This window comes from Rhinopithecus bieti, unplaced genomic scaffold (assembly GCF_001698545.2).
Source record: "Rhinopithecus bieti isolate Rb0 unplaced genomic scaffold, ASM169854v2 scaffold_3040, whole genome shotgun sequence".
Classification (NCBI taxonomy): domain Eukaryota; kingdom Metazoa; phylum Chordata; class Mammalia; order Primates; family Cercopithecidae; genus Rhinopithecus; species Rhinopithecus bieti.
Window position 1 is genome coordinate 8,373,051 of NW_016804657.1, and position 23,204 is coordinate 8,396,254.

The 23,204-nt window shown below is 36.0% G+C and overlaps 1 protein-coding gene across 2 annotated transcripts in view; it reads right to left on the bottom strand.

Moving 5' to 3' along the window:
- GDAP2 (ganglioside induced differentiation associated protein 2) overlaps positions 1 to 23,204 on the bottom strand; it is a 63,793-nt gene that overhangs the window by 24,186 nt on the left and 16,403 nt on the right. For both annotated transcript variants that reach the window (XM_017869830.1, XM_017869832.1), the window contains exons 5-8: positions 22,425 to 22,513; positions 16,962 to 17,038; positions 11,805 to 11,964; positions 9,638 to 9,794 (exon numbers count right to left, since the gene is read on the bottom strand). In XM_017869830.1, the coding sequence (XP_017725319.1) occupies positions 9,638 to 9,794; positions 11,805 to 11,964; positions 16,962 to 17,038; positions 22,425 to 22,513 (483 nt within the window). The remainder of the gene's footprint in view (positions 1 to 9,637; positions 9,795 to 11,804; positions 11,965 to 16,961; positions 17,039 to 22,424; positions 22,514 to 23,204) is intronic.

A 23,204-nucleotide genomic window follows, 5' to 3' on the forward strand; every position in this document is an offset into this window, starting at 1 on the left:
TATTAATTTATTTTTATTATTAATTAAAAGACAGTAGCTTTTAATTTTGTTTCAAAATATAATTTCAAAGTCAAGAAAACACCTATGTTTATTGTAGTTCTCCCTAAATCATATGCATGATTCCCTATTTTCACACCATCATTTCCTATTTACACTAAATCAAAATTTTATCTCTTTACTTAAAAAATTTTCTTTGACAAATAATGCACATAATGTTTGATATATGGATACATTGTAAAATGGCTGAATTAAGCTAATTAACACATCCATTGCCTCACATATTTATCATTTTTTTCAGTGAGAATAGTTGAAATGTATTCTATTATCAATTTTTGGGTATATAACACATTCTTATTAACTACAGTCACCACATTGTATAATAAATCTCTTATTCCTCTTGTGTAACTGAAATTTTGTATTCTTTGACCAAAATCTCCCCAATCCCACCCCAATACCACCAGCACACCTGATAACCACTGTATTCTCTGTTTTTCTGAGTTCAGTATTTTTAGGTTCCACATATAAGTGAGATCATGCTGTATTTGTTTTCTGTGCTTGACTTATTTCACTTAACATACTATCTTATATCATTAGTATGAAGGTTAAAAGACAAAACTATTAAAAATAATAGCAACAATAATTTGTTAAGAGACAAAATAATATAAAATGTAAATTATGACATCAAAATGTGGGAGTGAAGAATAAAAGTATAGAGTTTATCATGTTTTAAAATCATTCTATTATATACTTTCCAATTGTTTATAATGAGACTAAACAGCAAAATATATATTACATCCTACGGGCACCATAGGTCCTAGCACAAAGCATAAAATAGGAATTCAATTAATACCTATTAACTTCTATACTCTGTTCATGTATCCACTGGCTCATTTTTCAAAGATTTATTGAATAAATGCAGGGGTTGCATCATAGTAGGTACTGAATTCTTTGCTAAATGAAACAATAAACATGAGTATCATGCAAGATATTTTGGGGCCTGAGATGAATAAGAAAAGGCTCTTGAGTTTAAAGTTGCATATGTGAGACAGACATATTACAGTACAAAGAAAACTAACTTTGTAATAAGAACAAAACACCGTAACCAGAAGTCTAAATACTCCATCAATCAAATATGTATGCTGAGAAGGGGACTGGTGGTGAGGTAGGAGGTGGGATGAGAAGGAGTAGAGTGGAGGCAAATTCTAGATATGTTGTAGAAACAAATGCTCCCTTCTTGGTATCCCCAAAGACTTCTACCATGTTCAGTGCAAGACTTTACACACTTATTGGAATGGCTATTTCTATTACATTAGACCACCAGATAGAGAATATGTCATATTTGTCTCTGTATTTCCAGCCAATCCCTAGGGTAGTTACTGATACTCAATCTCTATCTCTCTATCTCTATCTCTATTTATCTATATTCAATGAACTCTGAAAAAAAATTTTTTTAAACTAGAACTCAGGTGTACAAAATGGAACACATCATCCTTAATTGGTAACACTCACATAGCTGGTATATGCATGGTCCACTTAGAAGACTAGTTATATAATTATTCACCTTTAATGAAGTAATAAGCACCCTAAAATCTACCACCGTAACAAAAATTAGCACTTTCACAATAATCTTCAACTAATCATGTGCTACTTCCAACCGTTATCTGGAATTCCAGGTTAATCACTTATTGCTTTCCTTTTTATATTGTTTTAAATTCAATTACATGTAGTCAATGTAAGACATTTTTTGTTTGTTTTTAACTATTTAAAAAAGCTTATCATACTGTATATAATCTCTTGGGTCTTATGTTTTTGACTTATCATATTGCTAATATTCATCCATATCATTGGATTTCAATGTTGCTGACTGATTTGGACAATTACAAGTTGAACATCCCATATTCAAAAACACAAAATCTGAAATTCTCCAAAATCTAAAACTTTCTGACTGCCAACATGACAATTAAAAAAAAAAATGCTCAATGGAACATTTCAGATTTTGGGGATTTGGGATGTTCAACTGCTAAGTATAATACAAATATTTCAAAATCCAAACAAATCAGAAATCTGAAATACTTCTGGTCCCAAGAATTTTGGATATGGCATACTTAATCTGTATGTATCATGTATTCATACTAGACAAAAACTATAGATGTTTTTCATTCACTCTCTCACTGATGGGCACTTGGGCCGTTTCCAGGGTTTTGCTATTGTGAAGACGGCTACGATCAACTTATTTTGCGTGTCTCCTGGTATACATGTGCATGATTTATCTTGAGTAGACACCAATGAGTGAAAGTGCTAGGTTACAGGGAATGTTTAATTTTAGGAGATAAGGACAAACCTCTTTTCCAAAGCATTGCACCAAATTATACTTCTATTAGCAGCATATGAGATTCTGTAAATCTCTGTCCTCGCCAATACTTGCTACTGTTAGATGTTTTAGTGTTTTCCAGTTGGACAGGTTAGAAATGGTAAAGCATTTCTCCAGTCAATAACGAGGCTGAGATTCTGGTCATGTTGACTTGATTCTTTCTATGAGATGCCTGTTCCTATCATTTTTCCATTTTTTATTGGGTTATTTGATTGTTTCTCACCAAGTTGTAGTTCTTTACACATTCTCGATGCTAATCATTTGTTGTGTGTTTTGTGAGTATCTGCCCCCATTCTGTAACTGCTTTTCACTTTGTTTAAGCTTGGCTCTACTTTCTAAAGTTCTTAATTTTAATATAGTCAAAATTATTTTTTCTTTGGTAGTCAATGCTTTTCATGTGCTTAAAAAAATCTTCCCTTTCTCTAAGGTTTGAAGGATACTAACTTAACTTCTTCCACAGGTTTCAAAAATTTTAAATATTTAAGTTCTTAATCATCTAAAGTTTGGGATTTGTCCATAGTGTGAACACAGAAATAGTATAAACTCTAAAATGTTTTAAACCTTGATTGATTAACAACTTGAGATCTAAAGATAGATTTTAGTTGACAAAATCTCTATGAACATATTTATGGGGAGAAGTTTATAGTTCACATCAGATTCTTTAAGGGTTCATGATTTCTAAAAGGTTAGAATCACTGCTGAGACACTGGTCGCGCTCTGGTTTCTAAGGACCATGCAACAACTCATGATTGCAATCTTCATCAGGTTTCTTCTTTATTCTAATTAAGTCTCTGCCATTCCCACTATAGGTTGTGTAAGTCTGATTATTTAGTCATAATTTTAAACAAATCAACAGTTGGGAAGAGTAAAAGCAAAAGATTGTTACTCTTCTCACTCAATGGACAGTACCCTCCTTTTTTTCTAAACTTCATTATTCAAAGAATATTTCATGTTTTCTATTACATTTCTTATAAACAGCACCTCACTTTTTGCTATAGTGTTTTGTTTTGTTTAAATAAAGACATGGAATCTTTTGTTCCAATCCAAAAATCAAAACAAAGCTAAAAGGAAAATATGAACTCAAAATAGTTTCTGCGTTTCCTACAGGATATTTCCCAAATATCCTATATAGAATATTTGCTTATTCCAAATAAACAAACTTCTATTATTTTATGGGTAAACATAATAATCATGGATAAATAAGAATACAAAATATGTCAAAATGGCAGAAAAAAGTAGCCACTAGAGTGCTCTAAAGGCAGAAATACTAATTAGTTTCTCAATGGGTTGCAACCGACTGAGGTTGGACACTGTTCTCACAAAGCTAATATAAGCCAATTATTTTCCAGTTAATAAATTACCATCCACCTGTACAGCCAACAGCTGAATGACAAAAAAATTTTAAACTATATCATTCTTAAAAGACTAATAACCAACCCATCTGTGTAAAATCATAGCCCAGGAAAAATTCTGTCTTTGGAATTAATACAGGCTTTCCCAGACCTTATACAACTGACCCATCCTAGATTTAGTTAAGATCCTTGTTGTATGCTCTTATTGACCCTGTACAGTAATTTAAACAATTATTCATATAACTAATTAGTTTAACATTTTTCTCCTCTGCAAGACCCTAAGCTCCATGCAGGAGGGTGCTATATCTATCTTGCTTGTCACTTTATTACTAGTAGTATCCAGCACAACATTTGGCACATTAGTAAAAGCCTATTAAGTATTTAATAATGAAGAAGATAATGATTTTGTTGAGAAAAATGACATAAGGGTCACAGGCAATTGAATCTTAAGCCAGTCAAGTAATACTAATAAAAAAGGAAATAAAATATTCCTGTAAAATAACGTGAAGAGTTTCAAAAGCAGTATTTTGAAAAGAAAATCTAGGTTGCTTCCTAATTTTGGTAAGTAAACAAATGTCTACCTTATGATACACCCAAATCAGAATCACAACTGGATGACAGACGTGGATTAGAAAACACGTCTAATTTTTCGCATGTTAAAAACAATTATTTTGATGAGATACTGAGGTGGCAAGGCAGTGCTACGAAAGGAGTGACATAAAACTATTGCCAATCCATGTGACCTTTAGTTTCGTTACTGATGGAAGAACTGAAGGCTTTCGAAAAGATATTTACTAACTAAAAACCTACTTACTTTTACATTTGTTCAACCTAAGTAATTAACATAATCAACAGAAGCCAGACTCAATATGTGAAAATAAAAGCCTGATTCAGAAATATCAAGAGAAAGAAATTTTTAAAACTACAACCTACAACCTCAAATACGGCTGAGCATGCAAACAGATGACTTATAGCTTAGTTATATCATAAACTCCTCAACAAACAGCCATCAAAAACTTTTTGGTCTCAAGACCAAAATATATCTATACAAAACGCAGACATTTTATGTTTTATAAATTATTGAGGACCTTAAACATCTTTTGTTTGGTCATTTATATCTACCAGTTTTCACATTAGAAATAAAAAGAGAAATTTTAAAATAAACAATGAAAACCTATTTTGTGAACATAACTTTTTTAAAAGTTGTATTTAGAGAAAAGAGTTGTATTTTTTAACTTGCAAATCCCTTTAATTTCTGCTAGATTCTCATATGTGCGTTTGCATTTAAATTACTGCAATATCACATACTGAGTGGCCTCCAGAAAACTCCATTGAACACTGTGAGAGAATGTGAATGAAAAAGAAAAATAAGTCTCAGTAATGTTATGATTTTTTTCTTTCCTTTTCTTTTCTTCTTTTTTTTTTTTTGAGACAGGGTCTCTCTCTTTCACCCCGGCAGGAATACAGTGGTGTGATCACAGCTCACTGCAACCTCCACCACCTCCTAGGCTCCTCAGCCTTCTGCATAGTTGGGAACAGAGGCATGCGCCACCATGTCTGGCCATTCTTTTTTTTTCTTAAGAGACAGGGTTTCATGAACTAGACTCAAGCAATCTAACCCCCTTGGCCTCCCAATGTGCTGGAATTACAGGCATGAGCCACCATGCCTGGCCACATTATAAAAACAGTTTATCAGGTTCCCTGGATCACACTTTTGAGAAGAAAACAGAGTATCAGGTTCCTCCCTGGACCATACTTTTGAGAACTGGTTATCACTGTTAAAACAAAATAGCAAGAGGCCAATTAGCTTAGGGTAGTTTCTGTACCAGGAACCCTTACATAACTATATCACAACTTAACTTAGAAGAATCCCTTGTAACTGATTAATTTTAGAAACAAACAAACAAAAAGCAACTAAACTGAGTTTCAGCCAATCACAAATGGCAAACTAGCTGGATCATACCCAAATAAAGCAAATGCCTAGCTGTAGCCAATAAAGTAATTTCTTTACTTTGCTTCTGCAATCAGTCTATAAAAGTCTGCTGCTCATGCTGCTACAGTGAAGTTCTCTGAACTGCTTCTGGTTTTGAGTGCTGTCTGATTCATGAATACTACTTTGCTCAAATAAACTCCATTAAGTTTATTTTTTCTAAAGTTTTTAACATCACTCTGAAGTAGTCTGCTTTGTAGATACAAGAGAAGACTTCATTTTCAATCATCACAGACACTGGGCACATAAATGGGAAATCAGAAAAATCTTTTGGTCAGACATAGCTCCTTACTCAAGCAAATAGCTTTGGGAGCCATAGGTTATGCTCTTCTCCAAGCCTGCAACTATGTGTTGACTTCACACACACAACCTGACTACAGTTCTGAACTTCTGTCTCAATACCTCTGACATCTCAAGGTAGTGTGGCTCATTCATGGACTTCCAGAAGATGGGGAGTACTTTATCTCTGTGTACTTGCAACTAGAATATTTTCTTGTAGAATAGGTGTTCATTGTTTCCTAAACAAAATGGAAAAAGTCAACTGTGTTACAAATGTGACTCAAGATCAAGGTCCCCTACCAATACAAAGGATAATGCTTTACATGCTATAGGACTCCCTTCCAGAAAGTGTGGAATCAGTGAATATAAATTTATTTTAATACTGGCTTAAACTAAGTTACTAAGTAAAGCTAATCAACTCACTTAGAAAAACAACAACAACAACAACAACAACAAAACCAGCAACCAGTCCAAAGACAAACTTAAAAATTCCAGATATCTGTACCATTTCATGGAAAAATGAGTTAGGTATGTAGTAAGTTTGTGTGTATTTGTGTGTGTGTGTGAGCGAGAGAAAGAGGGAGGGAGAGAGAGAAAGAGAAAATGGACAGAAGAGAACAGGTTGACTGATTTCAGAAAGGTGATAATTATGTGGTTCTTTGTATGTGAATATAAAAAGTCTCTAGTCCTTTTCCAACTCCTCTGACATTGGCTTGTGGAAGTGGGTTGAAGGTGAGTAGAGAAGGGAGATACGCTACAGGGGCTACGTTGAAGGATCTTCCTTAAGTAGCTGTAACTGTGGGCAAGCCACTCCGTGGGATCAATTTACTTCATGTAACATAATGGAGTCACACTAGGTCAGTGATTTAGGGCCCAAAAGGATCATCTAAGAAACTTTAGAAAGAAGATTTCTGAGTCCTTTCCATGGAGGACAGGAAGTTTGATATAGGAAGTTTGGTGTGGGGCACAGATTTTTAACAAGCACTCTTAGTGATTCTAATGCTGATAGACTGTGGACCTCATTTTGGAAAACTATTACCAAATGATCACCAAAATTCCTTCTAACTATAAAGTACTGGTGAGAGATCACAGACCAGTGATTCTCAAAGTGTAGTCTGTAGACTCCTAAAGAGATCTTGACGTGCTTTTAGGAGGTTGTAAGATCAAAACTATTTTTGCAATAACATTGTTTGTGTTTTTCACTGCATGGACATTTACATTGATAGTGCAAAAGCAACTGATGGGTAAAAACAGCTGATAATAGCCTTACCACAAATCAAGGCAGTGGCACCAATAAACAAAAAAGTCCAGCTGCATTTAAGAATGTCTTCGATGGAGAAGTAAAGATTATCAATTTTATTAAATCAGTCCTTGAGACCTCATCTTTTTAAATTAATGCAAGACAAAATGGGAAGAACACATAAAGCACTTTTGCATATTGAAGTGTGAAGCTGCCTTGAAGAAAGTTGCTATGTGATTGAGTTGTGAGCTGGACTAGTTGCTTTTTTTCATGCAGCACCATTTTTACTTCAAAGAATGACTGGCAAACTATAGTTATTCAACATGAATATTTGGCAGGTGTTTTCCCAAAAATGAATTAAGTGACCCTGACATTTCAAGAAAAACAACCAACAGTATTTGTTGCCAACGATAAAACTTGAGCTTTAAATATATATATATTTGAAATATTTTTATTGTCATCAGAAGCTTGGCAGTTCCTAATATTAAATACTTTTCTGATGAGATTGGTGATACTGTACAATTGATACTAACAAATATAATTTTTTGATACTGTGTAATGAAATGTGTCAATATTTGGAGCTCTGAATAATTCAATGAATCGATACTTTCCAAAAAGCTAACGTACCATGTTATAAAGCCATGCTATACATTCCTATTATGAAATCTGTTCAAAGTACAGAACAACACATTTTAATATAATAGAATTCAAAAATTCATGGATACAGTTTGAGATTTTGCATTACAACTATATTTTAAAACACTACTATTTATCAAATTCCGGTACAGTATCAAAGAATATCCCACTTATTTTAAAAGGCTGTTAAAATACTCCTCTATTTTCCAATTATAATCTCAGTGAGGTCAGGTTTTCTTCATATACATTAGTCAAAACAACTTACTGCAGCAGTTTGAATGCTGATATAAGAATCTGGCTGTCTTCGATTAAGTCAAACATTAAACAATTTGCAAGACTAAAAAAAAACACTATCTTTCTCATTAAATTAAAAAACAGTTATTTTAAAATACATAAATAATTTCTCATGTGATAAATATTGATCGATATAACCCATAAAAACAAAAGCTCTCTGGGGTCTTCAACAATTTTTGAGTGCAAAAGAGACTCGATACTAAAGAAGTCCCAGATCCCAGTAATGTGAGGAGACCAGGCACAGCATTTAATGAAAAATGTCCATCAGATGAATCTTAAACATACGGCCAAGTTTAGAAACCACTGAAAGTATCATTTGACTGTGACTACCTCCCTTGGAAAAGCTGTTCCTTGGTGCCCCCTAGTGGCTCATATGCTTTTGTTTTTTAAATTAAAATCAGAATAAAGGAAGACCTGGGACTGAGGAGACACAAAATACTAATTCTGTAAGGGACTCGAGAGATCATGTAGTCCAACTCCCACTTTATCAGTGGAGACAGATAGCATGGAGACATCATTACAATACAGCGTGAAAAATGCTATGCTATGCTTTGGGTGAGAACAGGGTATGAAAAAAGCATACAGGACGTGGCCTCTATTCTAGACTTGGGAGGTAGGTCTCCAGAGGCAATTGCTTTTGAAATCTGGATAGAAATTGAAGGATGAGAGTAGCCCATTCAAAAGGAATGGCAAGTACCAAAGCTCAAAGATAAAACAAGCCATGATTTGCTCAGTACAACAGTGAACAATTTTAAGAGCTTGACAAGTACCAGGTTCTGTGCTAAAGCTCATTACATTACCTCATTTAATGCTCACAAAAACCCTATGAGGTGCTAACCCTCAATCAACCCTATAGTAATGGATAGTAGACATTTATAGTTTTTTTTTAAAATTTTCTTTAGACTTGTTTTTTAAAAGCAGCTAGCTTTACAAAGACTGGATCTTTAGGAAAGCTTACCCAAAAGTACAAAGCTGCTTCTATGTTTTTAAAAGGATTTATTCAAAATTGCTTTAGAAGACATATGGAAGAAATGCAATGGTTTGGATGTCTTATAAGGTCCTTGGGATAAGTCAGGGAGAAATAAAGCTCTTTTAAATTTAATTAAACTGTAGATTATGCTTTAATTATAAACATAGTAGAGCTAAATAAAAGCTTTACAACTGCCTTTCCCTTTTCCTAATTTCTCCTTTTAGAATATAAACCTATATTATGATTATAGTAGACAGGGTAGGAGCTCTGAAATCAGACATATATCTGAACACTGGTTTCACCACATATTAACTGTGGCCACTGGTAACTTTCTTAACTTTGAGTTTTTGCACCTCCGAAGTGAGGACGATATCTTCCTCACTGATTGTCATGAAAAAGACATTGGAATGCATTATGTATACACGTAGCTCATGCATCAGATGTAAGGTCCCTTTCCTGCTTCTGATGTCCTTATGTATCTAACAGTCCTGAAGGGTTGTCTTACTTTCTTTGATGCTGCTTCTGCAGAGCTGCCTCTGATAATTGTCCCTGAAGGATCAGTTTTCTTTGCTTGTCAATATCTCCTTCCATTCGAGCAAAAGCATGAGAGCCAATGAAAGAGAGATCAACTCCCAAGCCTTCATCCTCCTCTTCTTGGTTATCTGTAACAAAAATGCTACTATCAATAGAGAGCTTATGCTAAAACTAGACAGTAAATGAAACAGATTGTGAATGCTGTAGTAAGGATGACAGTGAGGTAACTCAAAAAACTGGGGTCAAGGTTATTTTTGAGAATGAAACTGTGATCAGATTTAGGCATCTGTAAAACTGAAATAATGAAAGAAACTGCCTGTCCATGTGTGACAAAGGTTTAGCAATATGTGAAATCCAATCAGGGTGACCTGGGTGTAACCCGAGGAAGAAAAGAGTAGAATGTAATCACACACAAAAAGACAGAAGTAATTAGATTGTATCTGGGTTTAACGATGGCTCATTGCACAGCATCTGACAAAAAAGAAGTACAAAAAACAAGCATTTAGGAAGGTTTATACAGCACTGTTGAAAGAGGAAGCATTTGATTGCATAAACCTCAGCTGTTCTGTCAGGTAACATCCCAAGATGGATGTACCAGGATCACAGAGTATGATCCACATTCCTTAAGAAATATTTCAGTTATAATGTAGCATCCTGGTTTTCTACACTGTCACACAAACCTAGTTATTTTGATCCATAAGAGTTACAGTTCTCACTACAAATTAATAAATTAACTTTCTAATCTGTCCACACAACCACTATGAGTTGGATGAGTAGAAATCAGTCTCTTGGGAACAGATTATCTCTTAGTGTGGTATTCACTGCCTTGGTAGATCTGTTACGCAAAAACAAAACAAAACAAAACAAACCTTGTACCATGGGGGAAATTCCCAAGGCAATGCCAGCACTTGAATTCCAAACTGGTGGACAATCAGCTGGAGTTTCCCCACGTCTACTTCACTGCTCCTCAAACTGACAGGCCAATAGATTGGAAGGGCCTGCTTTCATTAAAAACACCCCTCAAGTAAAGCTTGGTTATATATATTTTAACAGATTTAACATTCTACTTGAAATTATTTAAGAATGCTAAGGCATACATCTATCACAAAAAGTATTTTCTGAGATATGAATGCAAAATCAAACACTCTGGGAATGGTGGATAGAAGAGAATCTTTCAGCAAATCAATGAGTCTTATCTACTGTCCAGCACTCAAAGTGGTTTTGCTGTTCACCACTCATTATCACACTAAATGCATTTTATGAAAGAAAAATTTTATGGTAGTCACAGGCATGAGGACTTCAAAACAACTCTTTGCATTATTTCAAGGATATACTATACTGGAGGCTCACCCAAAGTGCATGGGCACCCCTTCAGCAAAGCTTGGTTTCCAGACATTTCACGTTTTCTGATGCTAGACCACTTATAATTCCCTCCACTTGATGAAAGTCTATGTACTTGTGATAAAATCTTGAGTCGCTTCCTACCGATTTTGGCTTGGTGCTCATTTTTAAAAGAAATATTCACCCTACGAATTTCACAGTAATTCCCTAAACTGCTGGATTACAAGATTCAGTCCCAGCACTGAAGCATGTGAGGCATATCTCCACAGAAGGGACCTAAGACCTTAAACATGTACACATGAACATCACTACAAGATGTCACTCAGAGTAGATTCAGAAGGTCCCCATCCTAACACGTTCTACCTACTGCTCCAACCTACGACAGTACATAACCCGAAGAAACAAAATGAATGGTTATAATATTCTCGTCTTAGTATTTAATGTTAAGTATGATTTTTAGAGGATACTGAAAGCTGTTCAAAATGTTAGACAATAACGTACTTTACTATCTCAACAGTGTCCTGCATGAAACTATAACCTCCATCAGGGTGAGAATGTTGTTATAGCCACCTCTTAATCCCCACTGTCTAACACAGACTTGACATATATCTATCTATCTATAATTTTATTTGTAATTTCAAGAATAGAACTCGAAAACTTCTACACTGGTCTTGATAGTAGTGTCATGGTAACAGAGAGTTTTCCAAAATGTCAAGCTGAATTTCTTACTTCTTTGCTGATTGGTGCCTTATTTTTGCTCCTTAAGAGGGAGATTTAAAAAGAGCTCTAGAGCTCACCTTCTGGAGCACCAGGTTTCTCGCTTATTCTAATCTGTCGTTCAGGTACCACAGGCTCCCCTTCTGCATTTCCAATATCTGCAGGTAGGTACGGCAATGATCGATTCTCCTCTTTTAACGACCTTGGGAAGTACAGAGGTAGCAGCTTTTGGTAAGTAGCCTGTGTCAGAAAAGCAAGACATTCTGTGAAAAATAGCACAAAACAAAGAAGACCTCAGCAGTACTTAGCTGAGCTGTTCATACACTGTGAAGACAACCTCCATCAAGAATAAAGACTTGACGACTTCTGAGCTCAGACTAGATACTGTCTGGAACCCTCAATCAGCTTTTGTGTTAAAGATAAGGATATTGTTATCTAGTCAAGTTAAATGTGATGCCTATCCTAACAATTCCAGGTCACTGAACCTGGAATGCATAAGTCCTGCCACTCCTGTCCCCATCTGTACCTTCACTTCCTAACGATACCAGTCTCTCAAGATTTGGCTCAGATGCTAGCTACTTCCTTAACCCTCAGTGTGCCATGAGGGTCTGTTCAACCAGGTTTAGCTTCTGAGTTGTTTGTGAAGGATTTCTCTTTCATGATGTTTATTATTTCTTAAAATTTTTTTCAAAGAACAAAGATGAACTTTACTTAAAAAAAAAAAAAAAAACAGTAAAACTCATCTTATCTTGTAATTCCCATATTGATTGGTCCACTGGACTAATAAATCTGCAATACATTAAAGGCATGTATGCTCTTATTTGTCCTACATCTTGAAGCATTTTGCTTTTTCATCTTCCTAGGAATCGTTTTCTCATTACCTAGAATTACTCATCAATTATTACAATCTATACTAAAAAAGACAAAATAAAAAGAAAAAAATTATGGAATCACCTGGGACAATGAACTCATTCAAGAAATTATTATCTTTCAGTTTCATATTGTGTTGCCTGTAGTAAAAAACTGAGATAGAATTCACATACCATAAAATTCACCCTTTTAAAGTATACAAGTATACAATTCAGTGTTTGTTTTTGTTTTCTTTTTTGAGATGAGGTGTTGCTATGCTGCCCAGGTTGTTCTCAAACTTCTGGGCTCAAGCATTTTTCCCATCTCAACTTCCCAAGCAGCTGGGATTACAGGTGTACACCACCAAACCCAGTTTCAGTGGTTTTTTCATATACGGTATTCACAAAGGGGGTATAATCACCACCACTATTTAATTCCAGAACATTTTCATCACTCTAAAATCCATCAGCAATCATTCACCATTCCTTCCTCTCCCACCCCTGGCAATTACTAATCTTTCCGTCACTATGAATTTGCCTATTTTTGGACATTTCATAAAAATGGAATACAGGGCCAGGCACGGTGGCTCACACCTGTAATCCCAGCATCCTGGGAGGTCGAGGCAGGGGAATCACGAGGTCAGATCGATATCTACCTGACCAATATGGTGAAACCCCATCTCTACTAAAATACAAAAAATTAGCCGGGCATGGTGGCGCATGCCTGTAGTCTCAGCTACTTGAGAGGCTGAGGCAGGGGAATCACTGGAACTCAGGAGGCGGAGGTTGCAGTGAGCCGAGATTGCACCATTGCACTCCAGCCTGGTGACAGAGTGAGACTCTGTCTCAAAAAACAAAAGCCGGGCTCAGTGGCTCACGCCTGTAATCCCAGCACTTTGGGAGGCTGAGGTGGACAGATCACGAAGTCAGGAGATGGAGACCATCCTGGCTAACACAGTGAAATCCCATCTCTACTAAAAAATACAAAAAATTAGCCAGGTGTGGTGGCATGCGCCTATAGTCCCAGCTACTTGGGAGGCTGAGGCAGGAGAATCACTTGAACCTGGGATTTGGAGGTTGTAGTGAGCTGAGATCGTGCCACTGCACTCCAGCCTGGGCGACAGGGCAAGACTCTGTCTCAAAAAATAATAATAATAATAATAAAAATAAAAATGGAATACAGTATGTGGCATTTTGTTCTGGCTTCTTTCACTTAGCATGATGTTTTCAAGGTTCACCCATGTTGTAGCATGTATCAATACTTCATTCCTTTTTTATGGCTGAATAATATTCCAACACACATGCATGCACACATACACACACCACATTTTTTTATATCAATTCATCAGTTGATGACATTTCAGTTGTTTCTACTTTTTGGCTATTAAAAAGAATGCTACTACAGATATTTGTATACAAGTTTTTGTGTGGACATAGATGTTTCCAACTCTCTTCTGTATACAACTAAGAGTCAAACTGCTGCATTATACGGTAACTCTATGTTTAACTTTTTCATGAACTGCCAGACTGTTTTCCAAAGTAGCTCTGCCATTTTTACATTCCAATTAACTATCTATGAGGGTTCCAATTTCTCCACATCCTCACCAACACTTGTTATTGTCTCCCTTCATAATTACAGCCATGTTAGTGGGTGTGAAGTGGTATCCACTTTGGTTTTGACTTGTATTTCTCTATTGGTTAATGGTGTGGAGCACTTTTGCAGTGTTTACTGGCTATCTCTATATCTTCTTTAAATAAATGTATGTTAATTATGTTTAATTTTTTTTTTTTTCTATTTTATGATGTTTTTCACATCTTAAAAAGCTTTCTGGCCTGGGAAGACTGTCCGTGTAAGGGATAACTAATTCCTAAAGATAGTAAACAGCACATCTTGCATATGCCAACCAATCAATCCCAAATCTATAGTTCTAATCATTTCCTTATCTAACTCTTACACACCATGCAAATATTTCTCTTGGTCTAAATAATCAAGGGCCAGGTATCAGGAATCTAGAGATTACTCCTATAGTCCAGAGTCTGCTGGAATTATTCAAACTAGCCAGTCCTAAACTATACGTCCTGCCCTGCCTTGAACTCCTGACCTTAGGTGATCCACCTGCCTCAGCCTCCCAAAGTACTGGGATTACAGGCATGAGATACTGTGTATTTCTAAGGACAAAAGGAAATATGGTATTCTCATTCCATCATTCAACAGGAAGAACTTAATCACAAACTATTTTGTGATAGGAACCTGGACAATCTCATTTTACTAAAAGGATGTGTGACAGTATTCTTTCATTTTTTATGTTTGTGCAACAGTATTTACTTGATACAAAGAGGTTTGTTATGTTTAAATTATTACTAAAATGTCTAATAAATTTGTTTTTCATTATCCCTTTATTCTTTTATAAATTATTCACAAATGACTTGAGAAAAAGATGGTAAATGTTGATTACTTTCCCAGGTATACTGAGGGCAAAGACTTTTATTCTCTGTTCCTCTAAATCTGAGTCAGGTGTCAAGTTGCCACGGCACTGTGGTGCATACCTTAGAGGAGCATTTGCCACACTGTAGGGTGATCTTTGTTTATCTGGTTGTCTCAGCATTAGTCTGCCAACTCCCTGAGAGCAAGAGCCATATCTCATTTGTATCCTATCCTATGAAAACGGACAAATCTCTAACCTAGACTTCACTCCTCAGCTTCAAACTGATAAGCACAATGGTTTGCTAAGCCTCTGCCCTGATGATCCACTGATCCTCTAAGACTCAATGTGTTCAGAAAATAATTTGTCTTCATCCCATCTCCATAACTTTTCCCACTTTCTATTTGCTATCTCAATGGTGGCATCATTACCTAGTCACTCAAGCCAAAAACCTAGAAGTCATGTTTAACTCCTTTTCCTGTATGTATTTAATCAACCACCAACTCCAGTTGAATTTATTTACTAAATGTTTGAAATTTTAACACTACCAGTACCCTTGTTCAGGCCTGATCATTTCTCATGTGGAATACTGCAAGCACCTGTTATCTCTTCTTGCCATTAGTCTTTCTCTTTCCAAATCATCCTCCACACAGCTAAAACAGAAATTAGATGACATCATTTGTTTGTGTAAAGTTCTTCTGTTTCCCATTGCATAATTAATAAAGCCTAAATTTTACAGGATGTGACACAAGGCCTTGAATGATCTTATCCCTATCTAACTTTCATTTTTGTCACTCTCAGCCTCACATTTTATGCAACAGCAATACTAAACACTCGATGCTATGTCTTATTTCCATGCCTTTGCTCAGGCTTGTAGGACTGTTGTCACTTGCCTCTCTCCCTTGGCAAATCTTATGTACCTTTTACAATTATTTCAACTTATGTATCACTTCCTATGGGAAGCATTTCCTAACCCCGTGCCAGGCTAAAGTTATGTCCTATCCTTCTCATACCTCCATTAATGCACTTACCACAATTATCTGAAAGTATCTGAATTATCTATTTCCACAAAAGGATAAAGGCTCCTTGAGGAAACAACCATGCTTTTTTCACTGGTATATTCCCAAGACCTAATATAGTAAACCTGATATATGCAAACACTCAGTAAAAGATCACTGGAAGATTCTATGTATAAATAAACCAGATGAAACAAGAGATAAAGTAAATGTGCCTTTTTTCAGCAAATTCAAAGGTACATATATATTATGTATGTAGCTATATATGCCTTGAATAGATACTTCACTAATAGATAGCTAATATGAATATACTAGCTCATTTTATTATCAAGAAAAACCTGATAGAGGTACTATCAGTATTTCTATTTTACTGAAGCAGAGAGGTTAACTTGTTCAATAACACAAAACTGGGAAATATTAGAAGCTGAACTAGACAAAGCACTCTAAAATTGAAGTGTAATGAGATAAGAATAAACTGATTTTCTAAAATGGCTTGACATTAAATTGAAATATATTAAACCTAACTACATGTAACAAAACATATAAACCTCACAGTACCAGCCACTGGGCTAGGCTGTCACCTGGTCAGGCACACACCAAAGCTTTTCTGGCATAGTAGTTTTCAGTTATGCTCCCCAAACACTCAGTGCTTAGAAGGTGTTGCTTTGAGAGCTAACACAGGGGCCAAGCAAAACAACTCCACTTTGTAAGATTTCACTTACAGTGACAACAGTTTAGCCATAAAAAATATGAACAAAATGCTCCTTCTTGACTTGTTTTAGTTTCCAACATAGTCTTTTCAATGAATGATGGTAAGACCCACTCTCAAATACACACACAGATCATTAGGATTTGTCTGCTGGAAACTCAGTAAATATATAGCGATAAGCCAAAGGCAAATGCTTAAAGGTAGAAATAAGATTTAAATAATGTAACAATTAGCAAAATACCTCTTCAAGATCAGAGACAGCAAATACTACTTTTTCAATGGTTTCCCCATGAATCTCTAGGAATCTCCTTACAGTGCCTAAGGAAAAGAATAGAAAGATTACTCAATAAATAAAAAATTACTTATACATAAAGAAAAATCAAGCTCCTCAATGTTTTATTTTTGTAATGGATCACTTCTCACTTCATTCAGGACTCTGCTTAGTAATATCCTATCAGTGAAGCCTGCTCAGACTACTTGTATAAAAACTCTTCTCTGATTTGCTTTCCTCCAGAGCAACTGTGACAGACATTTTATGAAGTTACTTGTGTACTGTTATCCTCCCTGCCCTCTCCACCTCATTCACTAGAATGAAAGCTCCATAACAGAAGACGCTTTATTGTATTTCTCGCTCTATTTCCAATGCCAAGAACAGTGACTGGCTGTAGAAGATGCTGACTCCAGATAGTTCTCTCTTATCCAGTATATTCTTATTCCCTGGGGCCTCTCTCTTGGGCCAGAATGACCTAGCTTAAGTGTCTTTCCATTCATTCAGTTACAGTATTAGATATCCTACCCAGCCCTTCAGACCCTGACAAAACTCCACAAAACCAAAGCTCAATTATTTTTTTCTTAATTTCTATGTTATCCTAATTCTTCTTTATCAGCTTCCTAATAACAAGACCTACTGGTCTTTTCTTCAGTTCTTAACTCATTGGATCTCTCCCTAACTTTAGTCCTTAACATACATGCCCTCACCTTTTAAAAATGTTGTCCTCCAGGGTTCTGCCTTCAATATTTTTTATTTTTTTGATATACTTATTCTCCTTGGCTCACGAATGTGCTGGATAGGTATTACCTTAAATGTTGATGGCTCCCAAATCTTTATATTCTTTTTTCTGAGGAAAAGATCCAAATTACCTGACGCCTATTGGGTATATCTGATCAGATAACTCAGAGACCTCAAATTCAGTGTAGCCAAACCTGACCCCAACAGGTCCAAATCCTGACCACCATCTTTTTCCCAACAAACCTGGTCCTTTTTACCTACATTCCTTATTTTGGTTACATATCAACATCCAACCAATCATCCGAGCTAGAATCCTGAATTGTCTTTGATGCTTCCTTTACCTCTTCCTTCACACTGCATTTTCAAATAGTTCCCATGGCTTTTAATTCTATTGCTAATATTTCTAAATTTATTCCTTTCTTTTGGCTGCTTTCAGGTTCTCAAGGCTCACACAGACTTTGGTAATAAGCTCTTAACTGCTCTCCTTGTGTCTTTCTTCCCCAAGTCTACATATTCACTGTTGCCTGATTTATCTTCTCATGTTACCCTCTTCACTAAACACTGGTGATGCTCTGCACTGCTTACAGGTTAAGATTCAAAAACCCTAGCATGACTCTCTATACTCCAACCCCAACTATCCACTTTTCCCTACTCAGCTCTTTAGTCCTATTTTCAATTATTCTTCTCACATCTTATGCTTTAGCCAAATCTACTTTGCTATATTCAAAACATACCACTTACTTTTATGATGCCCTGCCTCTGCTTGCATGCCTACCATTGACTAGAATACCACTCACCCACCATTCTCTTCTTTTGGTGAACTCCTACTCATTTTTCAAGACCCAGCCAAGAGCCATCTCCACCCTTCCTTGTGCCCCCCCTAGAATCTTTTGAACACCCTTCATTTTAAGAATTTCTCACATTTTATAGCTAGACTAAGCTTTTTGAAGACCAAGCATATTTTATATTAATATTACCTTAATTTAGGGCCTAGCACACCTTACGGATGTGATATGCAATCATTCAAAAGTAACTAGTAACTGAATTAACAATTTATGGCTCAGTTAGATATTGTCTGCTTTGTTCAACATTGTAGCTCAAGAACCTGACACAGCGAACCCATTTGTTAAAGGACTAAACAAACACTCATAACTCTCCTCCTGTTAGATAACAAATTTACTTTTCATTTTTCCCTCTGTTCTGCTTTAATGCTTCTTCAAAAATGAACTTTCAAAAAAAGATTTTCAGCAGGGTATGGGGGCTCATGGCTATAATCCCAGCACTTTGGAAGGTGAGGGCAAGACAATTACTTGAGCCTGAGTTCAAGACTAGTTTGGGCAACACAGTGAGACCCTGTGTTTACCACAATTTTTTTTTTTTTTTTTTAATTAGCTAGGTATGGTGGCACATGCCTGTAGTCCTAGCTACCTGGGAGGCTAACAAGGGAGGATCACTTGAGCCCAAGAGGTTGAGGCTGCATTGAGCTGTGTTTGCCCCACTGCACTGCAGCCTGGGTGACAGTGTATGACTCTATCTCAAAAAACAAAACAAAACAAAAACTTAAAGATTTTCTGTTTCCTACTTACTTTGACGTCAAGTTTTAATGTTCATGCATAATAGTTTCCCAGAATATAATTATATTATTTTCTTTGAAAGATAAAATACAATACCAAATAGCAACCAAACTGAATTCTCTCAGTGGAACTCATGTAGAAAATTAACTCTGCACAAGCAGTGAAGAAGAATGACGTCATGACTTTACGGTTTTAGTACTAAAGGTCAGACCACGCTCTTCCTTTCAAAGTTTCATCTATCTCTGCAACCAATCATGATGTCCTGTGCTTAAACATCTAGTGAATACCCTATAAATTGTAAGAATGACATCTAGGACATTATAATTCTCCATCTGGAAACACCACAAGAACAAACACCTTCATCTTATTTCTCGCCACTGTATTATTTTGTATATAGTACATAGTAGTCACTCAAATTTTTGTTGGATGAATAAATAATCTGATAAATTTATTTCAATGCAGATATTTCTTTAGGCTTTTCTGGAGAAAACAAACTGCACATGAACTAAGAAAAAAAAAGCACAAGTCTTAATATATCTATCAAAAACATATTACTTAGGCTTCAAATGAAATCAACTCTGATAAGAGTTTAATAAGAAAGCTTTTGATACCAAGGACTTAGAGTTATATCATTAGATCTGTTCTTGGCCCATATATGTTACAAAAGTGTACAAGTCATTTGTTTTCCAAATGTCTGATAAAATATTCAAGCAAAAGTCATCATCTTCTGTATATTTGAATGAGGTGTTACAGTTTTGCCACTAGATTTAAGGCCTAATAAGTCAAATGTGCCCACTTTTCAAGAGTTGTACATTTCCTTTTTGCTAGTCGTATTTCTAGAAATTGCTTCATCAAAGTCCCTTATACCCATTATCGATCTTTATCTGCTGCTACTCTCAAAGTTGACATCTCTTATAGTACTGTATCAAGTGATTTGTCTGGGGCCACAGAGCTAGAGTTGGACTGGTAGAATTAGAACTAAAAACCAGTCTTCTTAACTCCCTATTAAGAACCTTTTATACAAAATAATGCTGCCTCTTTAAAATACAATCCTTATGATTACCTTCATAAAAAATAGATATATAAAAGAAGCTATGAGATGACAGGACAAGGACTAAGTAAAATCAGAGAATGCAGAGACCAGTCAAAAGTCTTGCCAGGAGCAATGATATCAAGGCAGGGATTTTGCTTTGGTTAGGTACCATTTAGAAGAGAGGCATGTAATAACAGAGTAGTCTTCCACTGAAGAAGTTCTAACTCAAGCATAATGAATCATCTAGTATAGCAGACAGGTTACTAGACTTGGGAGTCAGAAGGTCTGGATATATGCTCCAAGTCTGCATAACCCTCACAACAGGAGAAATTTCTGAGCCTCTTTATTTGTACAACGGACACCATACTACCTAAAACACAGGGTTGTTAAGTAAAGTAAGTGGAATTTACTTATCCTTTTTAAAAATACTTATTTCTTGAGCAAGTACCATATGTCACGCATTCAAGATAAAAAGGTAAGATCCCTGCCCCCCAAGCTCAGTCTAATATAATGTATATAAGCTTAATTATAAAATATACAAATTTACTATAAAATCCTTGAGCAGTTAGAATATTGGTTTTTAAAATAGTTTATAATTAAATAAGACTAAGACTGAACAGATCCTCACCCTAAATTCCAGGCTACATAATAATAATTTATACATTCAAATATCTTTGTGGTATTTGTGGATATAAGGCTTTCAGCTCTTCAACTTTAGATTCTAGAGGTAACAGGGGGTCTTAAAGATCATTTAGCATCGTTTGTCTTTGAAATGAGAAGTGTTTTCTATAACAGCTGCAACAAATGGTCATGTAACCTCTGCATGAATGTTCCTAGTGACAAGAAGTTCGCTAAAACACTTTTCTGTTACAGTTAGTACTACTTCAAGTGGGACCAACATTTTCTTCCTTATAACTTGGTCTTAGACCTTGCCTTGTACAGTTGGAGTTCTTATCTACAATCCTGATGAGGAACTGTAAACTTCCTGAAATAACATGCAAATTCTGTATTTATGCACATTTTTCTTGACAGTGGGTCCACAGTGTTCTAAACCAGATGCTCATTGTAGTTTATGACAATACCCCAAAAAACTGCTGCCTGAAAAATGCAGCACAGAATAAGTCCACAGTGAGACTCCCTCAGATATTTGAAGATGGACATCATATTTTCTTAAAGCATGCTCTTCTTTAGAAGAAACACCACTACTGTCTCAAACTGTTTGCCTTCCTGTTTGTCAGTGTCTCATGAAATATGACACACAGAAATAAATATAAAACTCGAGATGCGGTCTAAATCTGCATATATACAGTGAAATCATAGACTCTCTTTAGCTGAATGCCATATTTTTATGTCACATACAGACATTTGGCTCGCATTGATTGAGCCCAGTCTTTTGAAAACCTAAATGTAGAGTTTTACATTCAAATAGTATGTGTGAATGTGGCTATTTAAACTGCCAAGTGTTATACAAATATGATATCATGAAATCTGACTGCATTTGTTGCAGACTGTTAAGATTATTCTAAATTGTGATTTAACTACTCAATGCATTAGCCATACTTTCTAACTTAGCATCACTTTCAAATTCAAGAGGCTAGCTGCTCTGAACCTATACTGGTTTTGGGGGCTGCCCAATTCCAGACTCATTCTTTGCTCAATCAAATTCTGTTAAATTAAAAGACTAATAGGCAAGTCTTCTAACCTTTTATTCAAATGGATAAAATGTCAACCTGAAAAGTAAATTGAGAGCTCTGCAGCTTGCCAATAAAAGCTTCCCTCCAGGGTGCTACAATCACTCAATCAATGAATATTCTTTGGCTATAACTATTTAATGATTTAAAAAAAAAACACTTTTTTTTTACACTTTTTTTTTTTGAGATGAGGTCTCACTACATGTTGCTCGGACTAGAGTGCAGTGGCTATTCACAGATGCAATCACAGCTCACTGCAGCCTTAAACTTCTGGTCTCCAGTGATCCCCCTGCCTCAGCCTCCCAAGTTGCTGGAATTACAGGTGTGAGCCACCATGCCCAGAATTTAAAAAATTTTTAAGATTCAATTCATGTACAGCATCTCCAACATTACTTACGAAGTGCTATGTGTGTTGCATCCTCTAAAGGATAACCACGTTTTGCAGAATTGATGACACAGAAGCCAACAGAAGACATTGACTGCTCTCTGCAAAAAAAGGGAAAACACAAAAATTGCACTACAAACATCTGTAATACATACACAATACATAACTAATTTCAAAATCTAGCTCAACTTCTCCTTTCCGCCCTCTTCAACAAATCTATTATAAAAGCTAACCCAACTGTACTACTCAATAATTATATTAATATACAATTTAATTGCACTCTTTGGAGGACATATATTTCACATAAAAACTGAATAAAAAAATGGGAAAAGGTTAAATTCTCAAGTCACTCAAATCTATCCCATTTATCCTGCTAAGTCTGAAAAGATAATTCTATTGTCAGGGTCCTCCTAAATCACCTAAGTCCCTCAAAATTTGACTTCCACTGCTAGGTTTTAATCTTTAAAACTGGGGCCTTTGTCTTTAAAAAACTGGGGCCTTGGCCAGGCACGGTGGCTCAAGTCTGTAATCCCAGCACTTTGGGAGGCCGAGACGGGTGGATCACGAGGTCAGGAGATCGAGACCATCCTGGCTAACACGGTGAAACCCCGTCTCTACTAAAAAATACAAAAAAAAAACTAGCCGGGTGAGGTGGCGGGCGCCTGTAGTCCCAGCTACACGGGAGGCTGAGCCGGGAGAATGGCCTAAACCTGGGAGGCGGAGCTTGCAGTGAGCTGAGATCCGGCCGCTGCACTCCAGCCCGGGCGACAGAACGAGACTCCGTCTCAAAAA